This window comes from Salmo salar, chromosome 17 (assembly GCF_965601325.2).
Source record: "Salmo salar chromosome 17, fSalSal1, whole genome shotgun sequence".
NCBI lineage: Eukaryota > Metazoa > Chordata > Actinopteri > Salmoniformes > Salmonidae > Salmo > Salmo salar.
In genome coordinates this window covers 69,912,089-69,933,199 of record NC_138307.1, presented here as the reverse complement: position 1 = coordinate 69,933,199, position 21,111 = coordinate 69,912,089, and the positions used below count along the sequence as shown (strand labels likewise).

General features: G+C 43.2%; 1 protein-coding gene across 3 annotated transcripts in view; it reads right to left on the bottom strand.

Moving 5' to 3' along the window:
* Positions 1 to 21,111, bottom strand: part of LOC106576477 (plexin-A4) — a 653,820-nt gene that overhangs the window by 260,538 nt on the left and 372,171 nt on the right. For all 3 annotated transcript variants that reach the window (XM_082964056.1, XM_082964054.1, XM_082964055.1), the window contains exon 4: positions 14,745 to 14,876. In XM_082964056.1, the coding sequence (XP_082820182.1) occupies positions 14,745 to 14,876 (132 nt within the window). The remainder of the gene's footprint in view (positions 1 to 14,744; positions 14,877 to 21,111) is intronic.

Sequence of the window (21,111 nt, the reverse complement as noted above, 5' to 3'; positions counted from 1 at the left end):
ACTGTACCTAACCATGGTAACCAACCCGCTGAACTACATGTACTGTATCTAACCATGATAACCAACCCTCTGAACTACATGTATCTAACCATGGTAACCAACCCTCTTAACTACATGTACTGTACCTAACCATGGTAACCAACCCTCTGAACTACATGTACTGTACCTAACCATGGTAACCAACCCTCTGAACTACATGTACCTAACCATGATAACCAACCCTCTGAACTACATGTACTGTATCTAACCATGATAACCAACCCTCTGAACTACATGTACTGTACCTAACCATGGTAACCAACCCTCTTAACTACATGTACTGTACCTAACCATGGTAACCAACCCTCTAAACTACATGTACTGTACCTAACCATGATAACCAACCCTCTTAACTTCATGTACTGTACCTAACCATGATAACCAACCCTCTGAACTACATGTACTGTACCTAACCATGATAACCAACCCTCTTAACTACATGTACTGTACCTAACCATGATAACCAACCCTCTGAACTACATGTACCTAACCATGATAACCAACCCTCTGAACTACATGTACTGTACCTAACCATGGTAACCAACCCTCTGAACTACATGTACTGTACCTAACCATGATAACCAACCCGCTGAACTACATGTATCTAACCATGATAACCAACCCTCTGAACTACATGTACTGTACCTAACCATGATAACCAACCCTCTGAACTACATGTACTGTACCTAACCATGGTAACCAACCCGCTTAACTACATGTACTGTACCTAACCATGGTAACCAACCCTCTGAACTACATGTACTGTACCTAACCATGGTAACTAACCCTCTGAACTACATGTACTGTACCTAACCTTGGTAACCAACCCGCTGAACTACATGTACTGTATCTAACCATGATAACCAACCCTCTGAACTACATGTATCTAACCATGGTAACCAACCCTCTTAACTACATGTACTGTACCTAACCATGGTAACCAACCCTCTGAACTACATGTACTGTACCTAACCATGATAACCAACCCTCTGAAGTACATGTACTGTACCTAACCATGGTAACCAACCCTCTTAACTACATGTACTGTACCTAACCATGGTAACCAACCCTCTAAACTACATGTACTGTACCTAACCATGATAACCAACCCTCTTAACTACATGTACTGTACCTAACCATGATAACCAACCCTCTGAACTACATGTACTGTACCTAACCATGATAACCAACCCTCTGAACTACATGTATCTAACCATGATAACCAACCCTCTGAACTACATGTACCTAACCATGATAACCAACCCTTTGAACTACATGTACTGTACCTAACCATGGTAACCAACCCTCTGAACTACATGTACTGTACCTAACCATGATAACCAACCCTCTGAACTACATGTATCTAACCATGATAACCAACCCTCTGAACTACATGTACTGTACCTAACCATGATAACCAACCCTCTGAACTACATGTACTCTACCTAACCATGATAACCAACCCTCTGAACTACATGTACTGTACCTAACCATGGTAACCAATCCTCTGAACTACGTGTACTGTACCTAACCATGATAACCAACCCTCTGAACTACATGTACTGTATCTAACCATGATAACCAACCCTCTGAACTTCATGTATCTAACCATGTTAAAAACCTCTCCAGCGTCCCGTCCCGTCTGCGGGATCAAAATCCAGGGAAAACTCCTAGCGACATTAGCATAACGAAATGTAATATATTTTTTCAAATATAGGACTTTCTCATATCGTTTTATAGATACACCTCTCCTGAATCGACCCACGTCGTCCGATTTCAAAAAGGTTTTACAGGAAAAGCAAATCATTAGATTATGTTAGAGGAGTCCATCGTAAAAGCAATAACATAGCCATTTTCCGACCAACCACATGCATCACAAATAACCAAAAAACAGCTAAATGCAGCACTAACCTTTTACAAACTTCATCAGATGACACACCTAGGACATCATGTTACACAATGCATGCATTCTTTTGTTCAATAAAGTTCATATTTATATATGAAAACAGCATTTTACATCGGCGTCTGACGTTGACTAACTATTTTCCCGTCAAATGCATCCAGGGAAACAGTTCTACAATTTACTGAATTACTATTCGAAAACATTTTAAAAATGTAATATTGTCATTCTAAGATTTATAGATGAATATCTCTTGAAAGCACCTGTCATACCAGATTTAAAAATAACTTTACTGGGTAATCACACTTAGCGATAAAAGGGGATGCGATACTCAGAAAATGAGCTAGTAAATACAGCTCGGCGCCATCTTGGAACAATCGCATATCACATCTAATGTTGTATAATATTGTCAATAATCCCTTACCTTTAGTTGTCTTCATCAGAAAGCACTTCCAGGAATCCCAGGTCCACAACAGATGTATTTTCGGTCGAAAAAGTCCATCCTTTATGTTCCATTAGCTTTCTGTTGTTAGCGCGTCTGAATGCTGTATCCAAATACTCTGCCGGGTGCGGCACAGCCGTTTCGAAATAAAACATTTTTTTCCCATTTAGGTTCGTTCAAACATGTCAAACGTTGTATAACATAAATCTTCAGGGCCTGTTTCAACAAGAGAGCCAATAAGATTTGAGGGGGACGATTGTATTGTGTTTCAAAACGTTTCCAAAGGTGGGTAGACAGGGCCGCCGGCGTCATAATGGTGATGGCCCTCCCCCTGTGACCAATTTCCAACGCGTCTCATTCACTGAGTTTCGACAGTAGAAGGCTCAAAACACTTTGTAAAGACTGGGGACATCTTGTGGAAGCAATAGGAAGTGCTCAAATAACGATAGCTCACGGTGTGAATAATAGGCAACGACGTGAAGTTGAGTCCACAATTCAGAATTCCACTTCCTGTTTCAATCGGTCTCGGGGTTTTGACTGCCATATGAGTTCTGTTATACTCACAGACACCATTCAAACAGTTTTAGAAACTTTAGGGTGTTTTCTATCCACAGGTATTAATTATATGCATATCCTAGCTTCTGAGTTTGATTAGTAGGCCGTTGAAAATGGGCACGAATTTTTTCCAAAATGCGCTGTGGCGCCCCCTATCCTAGGGTAACGTCAAGAGGATAACCAACCCTCTGAACTACATGTACTGTACCTAACCATGATAACCAACCCGCTGAACTACATGTACTGTACCTAACCATGATAACCAACCATCTGAACTACATGTACTGTATCTAACCATGGTAACCAACCCTCTGAACTACACGTACTGTACCTAACCATGATAACCAACCCTCTGAACTACATGTACTGTACCTAACCATGATAACCAACCCTCTGAACTACATGTACTGTATCTTACCATGGTAACCAACCCTCGGAACTACATGTACTGTACCTAACCATGATAACAAACCCTCTGGACTACATGTACTGTTCCTAACCATGGTAACCAACCCTCTGAACTTCCTGTATCTAACCATGGTAACCAACCCTCTAAACTACATGTATCTAACCATGATAACCAACCCTCTGAACTACATGTACTGTACCTAACCATGATAACCAACCCTCTGAACTACATGTACTGTATCTAACCATGATAACCAACCCTCTGAACTACATGTACTGTACCTAACCATGGTAACCACCCCTCTGAACTACATGTACTGTACCTAACCATGATAACCAACCCTCTGAACTACATGTACTGTACCTAACCATGATAACCAACCCTCTGAACTACATGTACTGTACCTAACCATGGTAACCACCCCTCTGAACTACATGTATCTAACCATGGTAACCAACCCTCTAAACTACATGTATCTAACCATGATAACCAACCCTCTGAACTACATGTACTGTACCTAACCATGATAACCAACCCTCTGAACTACATGTACTGTATCTAACCATGATAACCAACCCTCTGAACTACATGTACTGTACCTAACCATGGTAACCACCCCTCTGAACTACATGTACTGTACCTAACCATGATAACCAACCCTCTGAACTACATGTACTGTACCTAACCATGATAACCAACCCTCTGAACTACATGTACTGTACCTAACCATGGTAACCACCCCTCTGAACTACATGTACCAAACCAATCAAAAAATAATCAAGATTAGAAGAGCTCATCTTTAAATCCTCTTACGGTACTTTACATACAGACATGGACTAAAGACATCACAATATATACACAACCTGTCACTACACGAGTGAGAGGAGAGAGGGAGGTGAGGAGAGACATATGAGGAGAGAGAGAGACAGAGATACAGAGAGATACAGAGAGAGAGAGCACAAACAGACCCCACACAGCCCCAGGACAGCAACACAATTAGACCCAACCAAATCATGAGAAAACAAAAAGATAATTACTTGACACACAGGCAGAATACCTGACCACTGTGACTGACCCAAACTTAAGGAAAGCTTTGACTATGTACAGACTCAGTGAGCATAGCCTTGCTATTGAGAAAGGCCGCCGTAGGCAGACCTGGCTCTCAAGAGAAGACAGGCTATGTGCACACTGCCCACAAAATGAGGTGGAAACTGAGCTGCACTTCCTAATCTCCTGTCAAATGTATGACCATATTAGAGACACATATTACCCTCAGATTACACAGACCCAAAAATAATTCAAAAACAATTCAAATTTTGATAAACTCCCATATCTACTGGGTGAAATACCACAGTGTACCATCACATCAGCAAGATTTGTGACCTGTTGCCACAAGAAAAGGACAACCAGTGAAGAACATTATTTTGGAACTGTAATGTTTCCTGTTCATTTTCATTGTTTATTTCACTTTTGTATATTATCTACTTCACTTGCTTTGGCAATGTTAACATATGTTTCCCATGCTAATAAAGCCCCTTGAATTGAATTGAGAGACAGAGACACAGAGAGAGAGACAGAGAGAAAGACAGACAGAGACAGTGTAGAGAAATGAGGGAGCCTCAGGCTGAGGTCTAGTGAATGGGTCTGTGTGTGATCGAGAGAGTGAGAAAGAGAGAGATTTCTCTCTGTGTACCCACTCCATCCACCTCACAATTTGTTTCCATTTTAGACAAGTATCTTAAAAATACCCAGAAACAAGGTAAATACTGGGACACAAGCAGTAGTGACTCATCAAAATGAAAAGAAGTATTGATATGCCTTAAATAGTCTACCAGACTGGATGTAGAGCCCTGAGGGACTGTAGTACAGAGTTGTCTTAGACATGCTACCAGACTGGATGTAGAGCCCTGAGAGACTGTAGTACAGAGTTGTCTTAGACATGCTATCAGACTGGATGTAGAGCCCTGAGAGACTGTAGTACAGAGTTGTCTTAGACATGCTACCAGACTGGATGTAGAGCCCTGAGGGACTGTAGTACAGAGTTGTCTTAGACATGCTACCAGACTGGATGTAGAGCCCTGAGGGACTGTAGTACAGAGTTGTCTTAGACATGCTACCAGACTGGATGTAGAGCCCTGAGGGACTGTAGTACAGAGTTGTCTTAGACATGCTACCAGACTGGATGTAGAGCCCTGAGAGACTGTAGTACACAGTTGTCTTAGACATGCTACCAGACTGGATGTAGAGCCCTGAGGGACTGTAGTGCAGAGTTGTCTTAGACATGCTACCAGACTGGATGTAGAGCTCTGAGGGACTGTAGTACAGAGTTGTGTACAGAACGGATCATGAATGTTTAACAAACGTCCCAAAATAATGTTTCAGAGAAAGCTGCACAGCTGCCGTGTTGTACTCACAGTGGGATATCGGTATACTCTCTGATCAGCTGCCATGTTGTACTCACAGTGGGATATAGGTATACTCTCTGTTCAGCTGCCGTGTTGTACTCACAGCGTGATATAGGTATACTCTCTGATCAGCTGCTGTGTTGTACTCACAGTGAGATATAGGTATACTCTGATCAGCTGCCGTGTTGTACTCACAGTGGGATATAGGTATACTCTCTGTTTAGCTGCTGTGTTGTACTCACAGTGGGATATAGATCAGCTGCCGTGTTGTACTCACAGCGTGATATAGGTATACTCTCTGTTCAGCTGCCGTGTTGTACTCACAGTGGGATATAGGTATACTCTCTGATCAGCTGCCGTGTTGTACTCACAGTGGGATATAGGTATGCTCTCTGTTCAGCTGCCGTGTTGTACTCACAGTGGGATATAGGTATACTATCTGATCAGCTGCCGTGTTGTACTCACAGTGGGATATAGGTATACTCTCTGTTCAGGTATGTTTGGGACGGGGTTGAGTGTTTGGGAGGGGGGTGAGTGTTTGGGAGGAGGGTGAGTGTGGTTGGGGGATTAGTGTGTGTGTGTGTGAGTGTGTGTGTGTGTGTTCACTAAAACTCCGTTCCCTAAATAGCATGTAAGTCTACTGTTGATTGCCCCAGTGGGCCCTTCCCTCCCCTGATGTTTAGTCTAAACACATTCTCTAAGTGGAACACAGTCTTTAACTAGACTAACAGGGTAATTAACTAAAGGCAATATGTTACTACAGGTTTATTTTTGGCTTGGGGCCAAATGGATTGACAAGCGCCCCATAACGACAGGTATGTGTTATTGAGTCTTAAATACCAGACGACAGTTGAAGTCGGAAGTTTACATACACCTTAGCCAAATACATTTAAACTCAGTTTTTCACAATTCCTGACATTTAATCCTAGTAAAAATTCCCTGTCTTAGGTCAGTTAAGATCACCACTGTATTTTAAGAATGTGAAATGTCAGAATAATAGTAGAGAGAATGATTTATTTCAGCTTTTATTTATTTCATCACATTCCCAGTGGTTTAGAAGTTTACATACACTCAATTAGTGTTTGGTAGCATTGCCTTTAAATTGTTAAACGTTTCGGGTAGCCTCCACAAGCTTCCCACAATAAGTTGGGTGAATTTTGGCCCATTCCTCCTGCCAGAGCTGGTGTGACTGAGTCAGGTTTGTAGGCCTCCTTCCTTTCACAGGCTTTTTCAGTTCTGCCCACAAATGTTCTATAGGTTTGAGGTCAGGGCTTTGTGATGGCCACTCCAGTACCTTGACTTTGTTGTCCATAAGCCATTTTGCCACAACTTTGGAAGTATGCTTGGGGTCATTGTCCATTTGGAAGACCCATTTGCGACCAAGCTTTAACTTTCTGACTGATGTCTTGAGATGTTGCTTCAATATATCCACATAATTTTCCTACCTCATGATGCCATCTATTTTGTGAAGTGCACCAGTCCCTCCTGCAGCAAAGCACCGCCACAACATGATGCTGCCACCCCCGTGCTTCACAGTTGGGATGGTGTTCTTTGGCTTGCAAGCCTCCCTCTTTTTCCTCATAACATTACGATGGTCATTATGGCCAAACAGTTCTATTTTTGTTTCATCAGACCAGAGGACATTTCTCCAAAAAGTACAATCTTTGTCCCCATGTGCAGTTGCAACCCGTAGTCTGGCTTTTTTATGGCGGTTTTGGAGCAGGGGCTTCTTCCTTGCTGAGCGGCCTTTCAGGTTATGTCGATATTGGACTCGTTTTACTGTGGATATAGATACTTTTGCACCTGTTTCCTCCAGCATCTTCACAAGGTCCTTTGCTGCTGTTCTGGAATTGATTTGCACTTTTCGCACCAAAGTACGTTCATCTCTAGGAGACAGAAAGCGTCTCCCTCCTGAGCGGTATGACAGCTGCGTGGTCCCATGGTTTTCATACTTGCATACTATTGTTTGTACAGATGAACGTGGTACCTTCAGGCGTTTGGAAATTCCTCCCAAAGATGAACCAGACTTGTGGAGGTCTACAATTATTTTTCTGAGTCTTGGCTGATATATTTTCATTTTCCCATGATGTCAAGCAAGGAGGCACTGAATTTGAAGGTAGGCCTTGAAATACATCCACAGGTCCTCCAATTGACTCAAATGATGTCAATTAACCTATCATAAGCTTCTAAAGCCATGACATCATTTTCTGGAATTTTCCAAACTGTTTAAAGGCACAGTCAACTTAATGTATGTAAACTTCTGACTCACTGGAATTGTGATACAGTGAATTATAAGTCAAATAATCTGTCTGTAAACAATTGTTGGAAAATTACTTGTGTCATGCACAAAGTAGATGTCCTAACCGACTTGCCAAAGTGAATTGAAATGGTAGTTGACACACTACACAGATCTCTCTCTCTATCCCTCTCTCTCTATCCCTCTCTCTATCCTTCTCTCTCTCCCCCACCTCTCTCTATCACTCTCTCTATCACTCTCTCTCTCACCCTCTCTCTATCCCTCTCTCTCTCCCCCTCTCTCTCTCTCTCTCTCCCTTCTCTATCTGTCCCTCTCTCTCTATCCCTCTCTCTCTATCCCTCTCTCTTTATCTCTCTCTCTATTCCCCTCTCTCCCCTCTCTCTCTATTCTCTCTCTATTCCCCTCTCCGCCCCCCTCTCTCTCCCGTCTCTCTATCCATCTCTCTCTACTAGAGGTCGACCGATTAATCGGAATGGCCGATTAATTAGGGCCGATTTCACGTTTTCATAACAATCGGTAATCGGTATTTTTGTCCTCCGATTTGCCGATTAAAAAAAAAAATGTATTTATTATTTTTTTAGACCTTTATTTAACTAGGCAAGTCAGTTAACCTGTTGGGGCTAGGGGGCAGTATTTTCACGGCTGGATAAAAAAACGTACCCGATTTAATCTGGTTACTAATCCTACCCAGTAACTAGAATATGCATATACTTATTATATATGGATAGAAAACACCCTAAAGTTTCTAAAACTGTTTGAATGGTGTCTGTGAGTATAACAGAACTCATTTGGCAGGCAAAACCCTGAGACAGATTCTGACAGGAAGTGGATATCTGATGTGTTGTATTACCTTTAAACCTATGCCATTGAAAAACACAGGGGCTGAGGAATATTTTGGCACTTCCTATTGCTTCCACTAGATGTCACCAGCCTTTACAAAGTGTTTTGAGTCTTTTACTGTGAGATCTGACCGAACAAGAGCCATGGAACGGTGATGGCCGATTAGACTCTGGCGCGCGAGTTCATGTTGGGTACCCTCGTTCCAATACGTTATAAAAGAGAATGCATTCGTCCACCTTGAATATTATTCATGTTCTGGTTAAAAAAGGCCCTAATGATTTATGCTATACAACGTTTGACATGTTTGAACGAACGTAAATATATTTTTTCCCCTCGTTCATGAAGTGAAGTCCGGCGGGCTTAGATCATGTGCTAACAAGACGGAGATTTTTGGACATAAATGATGAGCTTTTTTGAACAAAACTACATTCGTTATGGACCTGTGATACCTGGAAGTGACATCTGATGAAGAGAATCAAAGGTAATGGATTATTTACATAGTATTTTCGATTTTAGATCTCCCCAACATGGCGGCTAGTCTGTATCGCAACGCGTATTTTTCTGGGCGCAGTGCTCAGATTATTGCAAAGTGTGATTTCCCAGTAAGGTTATTTTTAAATCTGGCAAGTTGATTGCGTTCAAGAGATGTAAATCTATAATTCTTTAAATGACAATATAATATTTTACCAATGTTTTCTAATTTTAATTATTTAATTTGTGGTGCTGACTTGACTGCCGGTTATTGGAGGGAAACGATTTCCTCAACATCAATGCCATAGTAAAACGCTGTTTTTGGATATAAATATGAACTTGATAGAACTAAAAATGCATGCATTGTCTAACATAATGTCCTAGGAGTGTCATCTGATGGAGATTGTAAAAGGTTAGTGCATCATTTTAGCTGGTTTTATGGTTTTGGTGACCCTGTCTTTGAATTGACAAAACATTACACACAGCTATTGTCAATGTACTCTCCTAACATAATCTAACTTTATGCTTTCGCCGTAAAACCTTTTTGAAATCGGACAACGTGGTTAGATTAAGGAGATGTTTATCTTTCAAAGGGTGTAAGATAGTTGTATGTTTGAAAAATTTGAATTTTGACATTTATTTGGTTTCAAATTTGCCGCTCTTGAAATGCACCTGCTGTTGATGGAGTGCACCACGGGGGGGACGCTAGCGTCCCACCTAGCCCATAGAGGTTAAGAACACATTCTTATTTTCAATGACGGCCTAGGAACGGTGGGTTAACTGCCTTGTTCAGGGGCAGAACGACAGATTTTTACCTTGTCAGCTTGGGGATGCAACCTTATGGTTAACTAGTCCAACGCTCTAACCACCTGCTTTACATTGCACTCCACGAGGAGCCTGCCTGTTATGCGAATGCAGTAAGAAGCCAAGGTAAGTTGCTAGCTAGCATTAAACTTATCTTATAAAAAACAATCAATCAATCATAATCACTAGTTAACTACACATGGTTGATGATATTACTAGTTTATCTAGCCAGTCCTGCGTTGCATATAATCCATGTGGTGCACATTTGCGAAAAAGGACTGTCTTTGCTCTGACGTGTACCTAACCATAAACATCAATGCCTTTCTTAAAATCAATACACAAGTATACATTTTTAAACCTGCATATTTAGTTAATATTGCCTGCTAACATGAATTTCTTTTAACTAGGGAAAATGTGTCACTTCTCTTGCAAACAGAGTCAGGGTATATGCAGCAGTTTGGGCCGCCTGGCTCGTTGCGAACTGTGAAGACTATTTCTTCCGAACAAAGACAGCCGACTTCGCCAAACGGGGGATGATTTAACAAAAGCGCATTTGCGGAAAAAAAAGCACAATCGTTGCACGACTGTACCTAACCATAAACATCAATGCCTTTCTTAAAATCAATACACAGAAGTATATATTTTTAAAAATGCATATTTAGCTAAAAGAAATCCAGGTTAGCAGGCAATATTAACCAGGTGAAATTGTGTCAGTTCTCTTACGTTCCTTGCAACAGAGTCAGGGTATATGCAACAGTTTGGGCCGCCTGGCTCGTTGCGAACTAATTTGCCAGAATTGTACGTAATTATGACATAACATTGGAGGTTGTGCAATGTAACAGGAACATTTAGACTTAGGGATGCCACCCGTTAGATAAAATACGGAACGGTTCCGTATTTCACTGAAGGAATAAACGTGATAGTTTCCGTATTCTACCATATTAATGACCTAATGCTCGTGTTTCTGTGTGTTATTATGTTATAATTAAGTCTATGATTTGATAGAGCAGTCTGACTGAGCAGTGGTAGGCAGCAGCAGGCTCGTAAGCGTTCATTCAAAATGGCACATTCGTGCGTTTACCAGCAGCCCTTCGCAATGCATTGCGCTGTTTATGACTTCAAGCCTATCAACTCCCAAGATGAGGCTGGTGTAACCGATGTGAAATGGCTAGCTAGTTAGCGGGTGCACGCTAATAGCGTTTCAAACGTCACTCGCTCTGAGACTTGTAGTTGTTCCCCTTGCTCTACATGGGTAACGCTGCTTCGAGGGTGGCTGTTGTCGATGTGTTCCTGTTTTGAGCCCAGGTAGGAGCGAGGAGAGGGACGGAAGCTATACTGTTACACTGGCAATACTAAAGTGCCTATAAGAACATCCAATAGTCAAAGGTATATGAAATACAAATCGTATATAGAGAGAAATAGTCCTATAATTCCTATAATAACTACAACCTAAAACTTCTTACCTGGGAATATTGAAGACTCATGTTAAAAGGAACCACCAGCTTTCATATGTTCTCATGTTCTGAGCAAGGAACTTAAACGTTAGCTTTTTTACATGGCACATAATGCACTTTTACTTTCTTCTCCAACACTTTGTTTTTGCATTATTTAAACCAAATTGAACATGTTTCATTATTAATTTGAGGCTAAATTGATTTTATTGATGTATTATATTAAGTTAAAATAAATGTTCATTCGTATTGTTGTAATTGTCATTATTACAAATAAATAAATAAACCGGCCGATTAACCTCTTGACGGTCGCCTAGGATAGGGGGCGCCACAGCGCATTTTGAAAAAGAATTGTGCCCATTTTAAAGGGCCTACTACTCAAACTCAGAAGCTAGGATATGCATATAATTAATACTTGTGGATAGAAAACACCCTAAAGTTTCTAAAACTGTTTGAATGGTGTCTGTGAGTATAACAGAACTCATATGGCAGTCAAAACCCCGAGACAGATCGAAACAGGAAGTGGAATTCTGAATTGCGAACTCAACTTCATCACGTTGCCTATTAATCACACCGTGAGCTATGGTTCATTGAGCACTTCCTATTGCTTCCACTAGATGTCCCCAGTCTTTACAAAGTGATTTGAGTCTCCTACTGTGAAAACTGACAGAATGACACGCTGTGGAACGTGGTCACACGGAGAGGGCCATCACCATTATGACGCCGGCGCCCCTGGTTACCCTCCCCTTTCGAAACGTTTTGAAACACAATGCAATCGTCTCCCTCGAATCTTATTGGAGCTCTGGTTGAAAAACGCCCTAAAGATTTATGTTATACAACGTTTGACCTGTTTGAACGAACCTAAATAAGAAAAAAATGCATTTTGTTGAAAGAGTAGCCCCGCGCACGTCGGAACTTTTGGTGCAGCCTTCAGAACGCGCTAACAACAACAAGCTAATGGAACATAAAGGATGAACTTTTTCGAACGAAAATACATTTGTTGTGAACCTGGGATTCCTGGAAGTGCCTAAGGATGAAGATAATCAAAGGTAAGGGATTATTGACAATAGTATACAAGACTAGATTTGATATGCGATTGTTCCAAGATGGCTAGCCTATTGCTATTGCTAGCCTATTGTTCTGAGTATCGCATCCCCTTTTATCGCAAAGTGTGATTACCCAGTAAAGTTATTTTTAAATCTGGCATTACAGGTGCTTTCAAGAGATATTCATCTATAAATCTTAGAATGACAATATTACATTTTAAAAATGTTTTCGAATAGTAATTTAGTAAATTGTAGCGCTGTTTCATCGGATGGATTTGAGGGAAAATAGTTAGTCAACGTTACGCACCGATGTAAAATGCTGTTTTTATATATAAATATGAACTTTAGCTAACAAAAGAATGCATGTATTGTGTAACATGATGTCCTAGGTGTGTCATCTGATGAAGATTGTCAAAGGTTAGTGCTGCATTTAGCTGTTTTTTGGTTATTTGTGATGCATGTGGTTGGTCGGGAAATGGCTATGTGGCTACTTTTACGATATACTCCTCTAACATAATCTAATGTTTTGCTTTTGCTGTAAAGCCTTTTTGAAATCGGACAACGTGGTTCGATTCAGGAGAGGTGTATCTATAAAACGATATAATTTGAAAAAAAAAAAGTATTACATTTTGTTATGCTAATGGCGATAGGATTTTTCGCTGGATGTCCGTCCAGGCCGCACAGGGGTTTTAATCGGCATCGGCCTTTTTTGGTCCTCTAATAATCGGTATCGGCATTGAAAAATCATAATCGGTCGACCTCTACTCTCTACTCTCTCTCTATTCCCCTCTCTCTCTTCTCTCTCTCTATTCCTCTCTCTCTATTCCTCTCCCTCTATTCCCCTCCCTCTCTACTCTCTCTATTCCTCTCTCTCTAATCCCCTCTCTCTCTATTCCTCTCTCTCTATTCCTCTCTCTCTATTCCCCCCTCTCTCTACTCTCTCTCTATTCCCCTCTCTCCCCTCTCTCTCTCTACTCTCTCTCTGATGAGATCCCTATGAGAGGCAGTGAGAGGACAGTTTGAAGGGGAACCTTGAACCCTCCTGTGATGTTCAAACTGGAGCACTATCAGGATCATCAGCGGCCCTTCAAACACACAGGTATGCATGCACACACTCTGCTGAGAAGACCAGCACGGCCCATAATCCTCTCTGTGAAAGGGAAAAGAGGCTCCCTCTGCCAACACAACCCTGCAGCTACATTAGAGGAGAGGAGGAACAGAGGAGGAACAGAGGAGGAACAGAGGAGGAACAGAGGAGAACAGAGGAGAACAGAGGAGGAACAGAGGAGGAACAGAGGAGGAACAGAGGAGAACAGAGGAGAGGAGAGGAAAGAAGTGAGGAAGAGACAAGACATAAGGAGAGAAGAGGAAGGGTAAAGCAGTGAGGAGGGGGCAAAAGAAGGTGGAAGTAAAGAACAGAGGAGACTGCTGAGTGAGAGTAGAATGAGAGACAGAGAGAACATTGGGTCCTGTAGGTCATGCTCAGGCTCTCTTGTGTGTGTGTGTGTGTGTGTGTGTGTGTGTGTGTGTGTGTGTGTGTGTGTGTGTGTGTGTGTGTGTGTGTGTGTGTGTGTGTGTGACCCCGTGTGCACGTGAGAGAGAGTGTGTGGAGTGTGTGTGGGGGCCGGGCAGGTTGGTGAAAACACAGTAATTGTCTTTGACCCACTGTGATGTGAGCTAAGATGAAGACTTCTAGTAGAAGCCCCTTGGTCTTTCCCTCCTACAGTCAGACTATTAACAGTGTAGTGATCAATAGGAAGTGTCCCAAATGGCACCGTATTCCCTATGGGCCCTGGTCAAAAGTAGTGCACTATACAAGGAATAGGGTGCCATTTGGGACGGCATAGAGACTGGGCTGAATATTACTTATGAGAGTGCAAGGTAGGGTCAGTGTTTCTGTTTGACATCACGCTACTGATGAGACAGATGCACTGTGTTTAGACCAATATAGTAAGGTGTGTGTGTGTGTGTGTGTGTGCGTGCGTGCGTGTGTTGGTTCTGCTGTTGTAGTACTACTTTACCACTAGTAAATGGTAAACAGCCCCACTGTGAACATGAAAGGGAAAATGGGGGTGATTATGATGTCAGGGTGTGTGTGTGGGGGGAGGGGGGTCACGTGACTTACCTGTGTCTCTGACATGGCATATAGGAAGTGGTGGTCGGGGGAGAAGGCCATGTCCCGTTGAATTGGCCCTCGCTCCACCGCCTGGATAACCTCATACTGCAATGCACCGTGGGAAGGCCCATCCACCCTGATCTGGAAGAGGAGAGAAGGAGGGAAAGGAGGAGAGGAGAGGGGGACATGTTTAGGCAGCTGTAGGGGGTGGTGTGTGTGTCTGTCCTAGATGTGTGTGATCAGCCAAAAGCAGAAAGTGGCCTCACCCAGACTTGGAGGAATGACAGGAGGCTCTAGGTCATATCCTCACATCTGCTCTACTATCTCACACACACACACACACACACACACACACACACACACACACACACACACACACACACACACACACACACACACACACACACACACACACACACACACACACACACACACACACACACACACACACACACACACACACACACACACAGGGGGCACGTTCCAACACAACACCTTAAAGCAGCCTCCTGGCTGTCATAACCCACAAACACCCTGTTCTGACACCTGCCCAAAATGCTTCCCAGGGCATACATACACACACACACACAAATTAATAAGGGCTTGTGTGAGCGTGTGGGACAGCCGTTTTGTCAGACATGTCAGAGTTCCACAGAAAACACCTGGTTAATATGCCCATGGCACCTTTAATATATCACTTGTTTGTAAAGTTCAGAGGTCATAAACGGAAGTGGAAGATAATTGGCTGAGAGAGGGAGATGGCACAACACATTCTGGGAGTCAGTTCATAACACAACACATTCTGGGGGACAGTTCACAACACATTCTGGGAGTCAGTTCATAACACAACACATTCTGGGAGTCAGTTCATAACACAACACATTCTGGGAGTCAGTTCATAACACATCACATTCTGGGTGTCATTTCATAACACAACACATTCTCACATTCTGGGTGTCATTTCATAACACAACACATTCTGGGTGTCAGTTCATAACACAACACATTCTGGGGGACAGTTCACAACACATTCTGGGAGTCAGTTCATAACACAACACATTCTGGGAGTCAGTTCATAACACAACACATTCTGGGGGTCATTTCATAACACAACACATTCTGGGGGACAGTTCACAACACATTCTGGGAGTCAGTTCATAACACAACACATTCTGGGGGTCAGTTCATAACACAACACATTCTGGGAGTCAGTTCATAACACAACACATTCTGGGTGTCATTTCATAACACAACACATTCTGGGTGTCATTTCATAACACAACACATTCTGGGTGTCAGTTCATAACACAACACATTCTGGGTGTCAGTTCATAACACAACACATTCTGGGTGTCATTTCATAACACAACACATTCTGGATGTCAGTTCATAACACAACACATTCTGGGTGTCAGTTCATAACACAACACATTCTGGGTGTCAGTTCATAACACAACACATTCTGGGTGTCAGTTCATAACACAACACATTCTGGGTGTCATTTCATAACACAACACATTCTGGGTGTCATTTCATAACACAACACATTCTGGGTGTCAGTTCATAACACAACACATTCTGGGTGTCAGTTCATAACACAACACATTCTGGGTGTCATTTCATAACACAACACATTCTGGGTGTCAGTTCATAACACAACACATTCTGGGTGTCAGTTCATAACACAACACATTCTGGGTGTCAGTTCATAACACAACACATTCTGGGTGTCAGTTCATAACACAACACATTCTGGGTGTCATTTCATAACACAACACATTCTGGGTGTCAGTTCATAACACAACACATTCTGGGTGTCAGTTCATAACACAACACATTCTGGGTGTCATTTCATAACACAACACATTCTGGGTGTCAGTTCATAACACAACACATTCTGGGTGTCATTTCATAACACAACACATTCTGGGTGTCAGTTCATAACACAACACATTCTGGGTGTCAGTTCATAACACAACACATTCTGGGTGTCAGTTCATAACACAACACATTCTGGGTGTCAGTTCATAACACAACACATTCTGGGTGTCATTTCATAACACAACACATTCTGGGTGTCAGTTCATAACACAACACATTCTGGGTGTCAGTTCATAACACAACACATTCTGGGTGTCATTTCATAACACAACACATTCTGGGTGTCAGTTCATAACACAACACATTCTGGGTGTCAGTTCATAACACAACACATTCTGGGTGTCATTTCATAACACAACACATCAGAGAGCTGTTATTGTTGTTGATAACATACAATCTCGTAGAGCAGACAGGAACATAACCATACCGTCTTTATTTCAAAAGTCCCTTTAGAGAATGTCTGTGATGTATGTTGGGGGGACATAGAGTGCCAAAGAACAACTTTGTCACGAAAATCGATTGTTCTTCCCCAAGCAAGAGAAAGTTAATTCCCTGTGCTGCGTTTCCCTCTGAGTCTCTGCTGCTGAGCTTTGGTTTCTATATCGAGAGAGATCTTGTTTCCCAACATACAGCCTCTTTCAAAACTTATCCAGCTCCAATGTTTTTAGTTTCAAATCTTCTGAAGAGCCTCTCTCTCTCCCCCTCTCTCCCCCTCTCTCTCTCCCTCTCTCCCCCTCTCTCTCTCTCTCCCTCCCCCCTCTCTCGCGCTCTCTCTCTCCCTCTCTCCCCTCTCTCACTCTCTCTCTCTCCCCCCTCTCTCTCTCTCTCTCTCTCTCCCTCTCTCTCTCCCCCTCTCTCCCCCTCTCTCTTTCGCTCTCGCTCTCCCCCTCTCTCTCCCTCCCCCGTCTCTCTCTCCCTCCCCCTCTCTCTCTCTCTCTCTCTCCCCCTCTCTCTCCCTCTCCCCCTCTCTCACTCTCTCGCTCTCCCTCTCTCTCCCCCTCTCTCTCTCCCCCTCTCTCCCCCCTCACTCTCTCCCTCTCTCTCCGCCCCTCTCTCCCCCTCTCTCTCTCTCTCTCTCTCTCTCTCTCTCTGTGCTAGAGTCCCTTCCTGCTGCCTAGCTGCCTTTTAGCCTGGTGTCCTTAGTTACTCCTTAGTTACTGTAGTCGTGTGAATCTCAAAGGCCCAGAACACTATCAAAGCCTCCCCTTCAACACTTTCATTGGGACCCATTGTGCCGCACGGGGATCGAAAGAGAGACGGAAAAAAGACCAGAAAATAAAAGAGAGGAATAAAGGGAGACTTCCACACGAGCCGGGCGTCCAGATCCAGCAGGTGGGGTTATCTATCGGCCTGATCGGGTGGGGGGTCGGATTACGTCCCGTCTCCCCCCATCCGTGTATGCTCAGTGGTGTAGTCCATCGCCAGGTGGAGAATATGAGGGCCAGCCGGCCATGCGTGGTGCAGACAAAGACCAGGGAGAGAGAGGGCCATTGGGCCATTGTGGCCAGGAGAATCCCTAGCCACTGGGGAGTAGGAATGGGAAGCTCTGCCTTTATCTCTACCACTGCTAAACAAATGACCCACTGGGGAAGAGGCAGCACGGCTGCTTGCATTACAGAGAGGGAGATGTCTTATGTTTCAGGCCTATTCCACATCCTGTTGAATTGTTCAACATCATTGCTTTGGCAGTACAAGTACTTTTGTCGTGGCGGCAAAGCCTTTTTACTGTGTTGAATTTAGTTAACTGAATAGCTTTCATATCACAGATATACTGTGTATATATATATATATATATATATATATATATATATATATATATATATATATATATATATATATATATATATATGGCTGGTTATGACAGGGTTGTTATTATGTTATTATCAGTAATCATGTCCTGTTTAAGACACTCAAGATAAATAATTCATTCTCTGACACGTCACCCAACGGTATAATCTACTTCTATTCCGCAGTAATACATTCATATAAAGTGGATTTCGTTACTGGGATCCTAACTGGATTACATGCTAATCTCTGCTATCACATTATTACTGTAGAATGAATGAGATCCCCAGGAAGGCAGCCCCTCTTAATGCCCACTGAATCTGGAGGAGAGAGATTCCCAGGAAGTCAGCCCCTCTTAATGCCCACTGAATCTGGAGGAGAGAGATTCCCAGGAAGTCAGCCCCTCTTAATGCCCACTGAATCTGGAGGAGAGAGATTCCCAGGAAGGCAGTCGCTCTTAATGCCCACTGAATCTGGAGGAGAGAGATTCCCAGGAAGTCAGCCCCTCTTAATGCCCACTGAATCTGGAGGAGAGAGATTCCCAGGAAGTCAGCCCCTCTTAATGCCCACTGAATCTGGAGGAGAGAGATTCCCAGGAAGTCAGCCCCTCTTAATGCCCACTGAATCTGGAGGAGAGAGATTCCCAGGAAGTCAGCCCCTCTTAATGCCCACTGAATCTGGAGGAGAGAGATTCCCAGGAAGGCAGTCGCTCTTAATGCCCACTGAATCTGGAGGAGAGAGATTCCCAGGAAGTCAGCCCCTCTTAATGCCCACTGAATCTGGAGGAGAGAGATTCCCAGGAAGGCAGTCGCTCTTAATGCCCACTGAATCTGGAGGAGAGAGATTCCCAGAAAGGCAGTCCCTCTTAATGCCCACTGAATCTGGAGGAGAGAGATTCCCAGGAAGTCAGCCCCTCTTAATGCCCACTGAATCTGGAGGCATCTGACCCACTCGCTACCTCACGCCTGCCTGCCTGCCTGCCTGCCTGCCTGCCTGCCTGCCTGCGTGCGTGCGTGCGTGCGTGCGTGTGTGTGTGTGTGTGTGTGCCTGCAGCCTTGCACATGGTTATCAGTATGACTTATGGGAGACTGGGCCACCTTTGGCTCACACTGCCCACTCTCAAAGTCTTGTTGTTCTCTATGCTGATCTTAAGGGTGTGTGTGCGTGTGCGTGTGTACATTTGCGCATGTGTAAATTCATTGGGGGGCCCAAAGGGATAGCATTCAGATCATAGATCCTACACTGAGCTATGCTGCTGTAGATCAGTGGCTGTGGAAGCGTCCGTCTGTCTGTCTGTCTGTCTGTCTGTCTGTCTGTCTGTCTGTCTGTCTGTCTGTCTGTCTGTCTGTCTGTCTGTCTGTCTGTCTGTCTGTCTGTCTGTCTGTCTGTCTGTCTGTCTGTCTGTCTGTCTGTCTGTCTGTGACAGAGTGAGAAAGCCCTATACTGCATCAGCGAGAAGCCTGCAGCCCTACACACACACAGCCACATATCATGTCCACCTAGTGGCCACCGGCTGCAACAACAGCACCTTTCAACAGCAGCAGATGAAGCTCCACACTGCTACAACACTGAGATGGTTTTAGAGGACAAACTAAGAGCTGCTCTAACATGTACTTTCTCATCAAAACATTTTCTATCGTGATGAGTTGATCTCAACCTTCAAAAGTCAGATTTCAGCTAAAAAAGTGATGGATACTGGCACATCAATGGCAGCCACATACCCTCACTGTTGTTTGAACTCCCTTCTTTTATATAATACCTCAACATCTCGTTCATGGGAAATGTTTAGGTGTTGTGAAATGTTTTCTATGCAAGTGAATGAAGCCTTGGCTATTGTGTAGCATCTGTATTCAGCCTTGTCTCTACATGATAGAGAACGACTACGCTCTATCACTGAATGATCTCCATGGGGCTGAGAGAGAGAGAGAGAGAGAGAGAGAGAGAGAGAGAGAGAGAGAGAGAGAGAGAGAGAGAGAGAGAGAGAGAGAGAGAGAGAGAGAGAGAGAGAGAGAGGAGAGAGAGAGAGAGAGAGAGAGAGAGAGAGAGAGAGAGAGAGAGAGAGTATTTATTTTTCCCTTTGTCACGACTTCGGCCGAAGTTGATGCCTCTCCTTGTTCGGGTGGTGTTCGGCGGTCGACGTCAACGGTCTTCTAGCCATCGCCGATCCATTTGTCATTTTCCATTTGTTTTGTCTCGTTTTCATTTCCCAATTACTGGTCATGTATTTACCCCTCTGTTTCCCCCATGTATTTGTGTGTGATTGTTATTTGTTCAGGTCGGTATGGTCCGGCTGGTTTGTACCGGGTGCTGTTTATCACCCATGCTTTGCGGCAACCGTTCTTTTTGCACTTTGTAAATGGTTTACTTTGTGCTGTGGAGTAAAGTGTGTTGTTTCACTCATCTCTGCTCTCCTGCTCCTGACTTTATACACCAGCTACACCCACCAACCTGACAACTTCAACTATTTAAACATCATATGACATTTGTAATGTCTTTATTCTTCTGGAACTTTAGTGTAATGTTTATTGTAAATTTGTATATTTTTTTCACTGTTTATTATCTAGTTCACCTGCTTTGGCAATGTTAACATATGCCAATAAAGCCTTTACATTGAAATTGAATTGAATTGAATTGAGAGAGAGAGGCGGGATAGAGGGAGGGAAGCCATAGGAGCTCTTCAGTTTCCTCACACTGGCAAGGACAGCCCAGA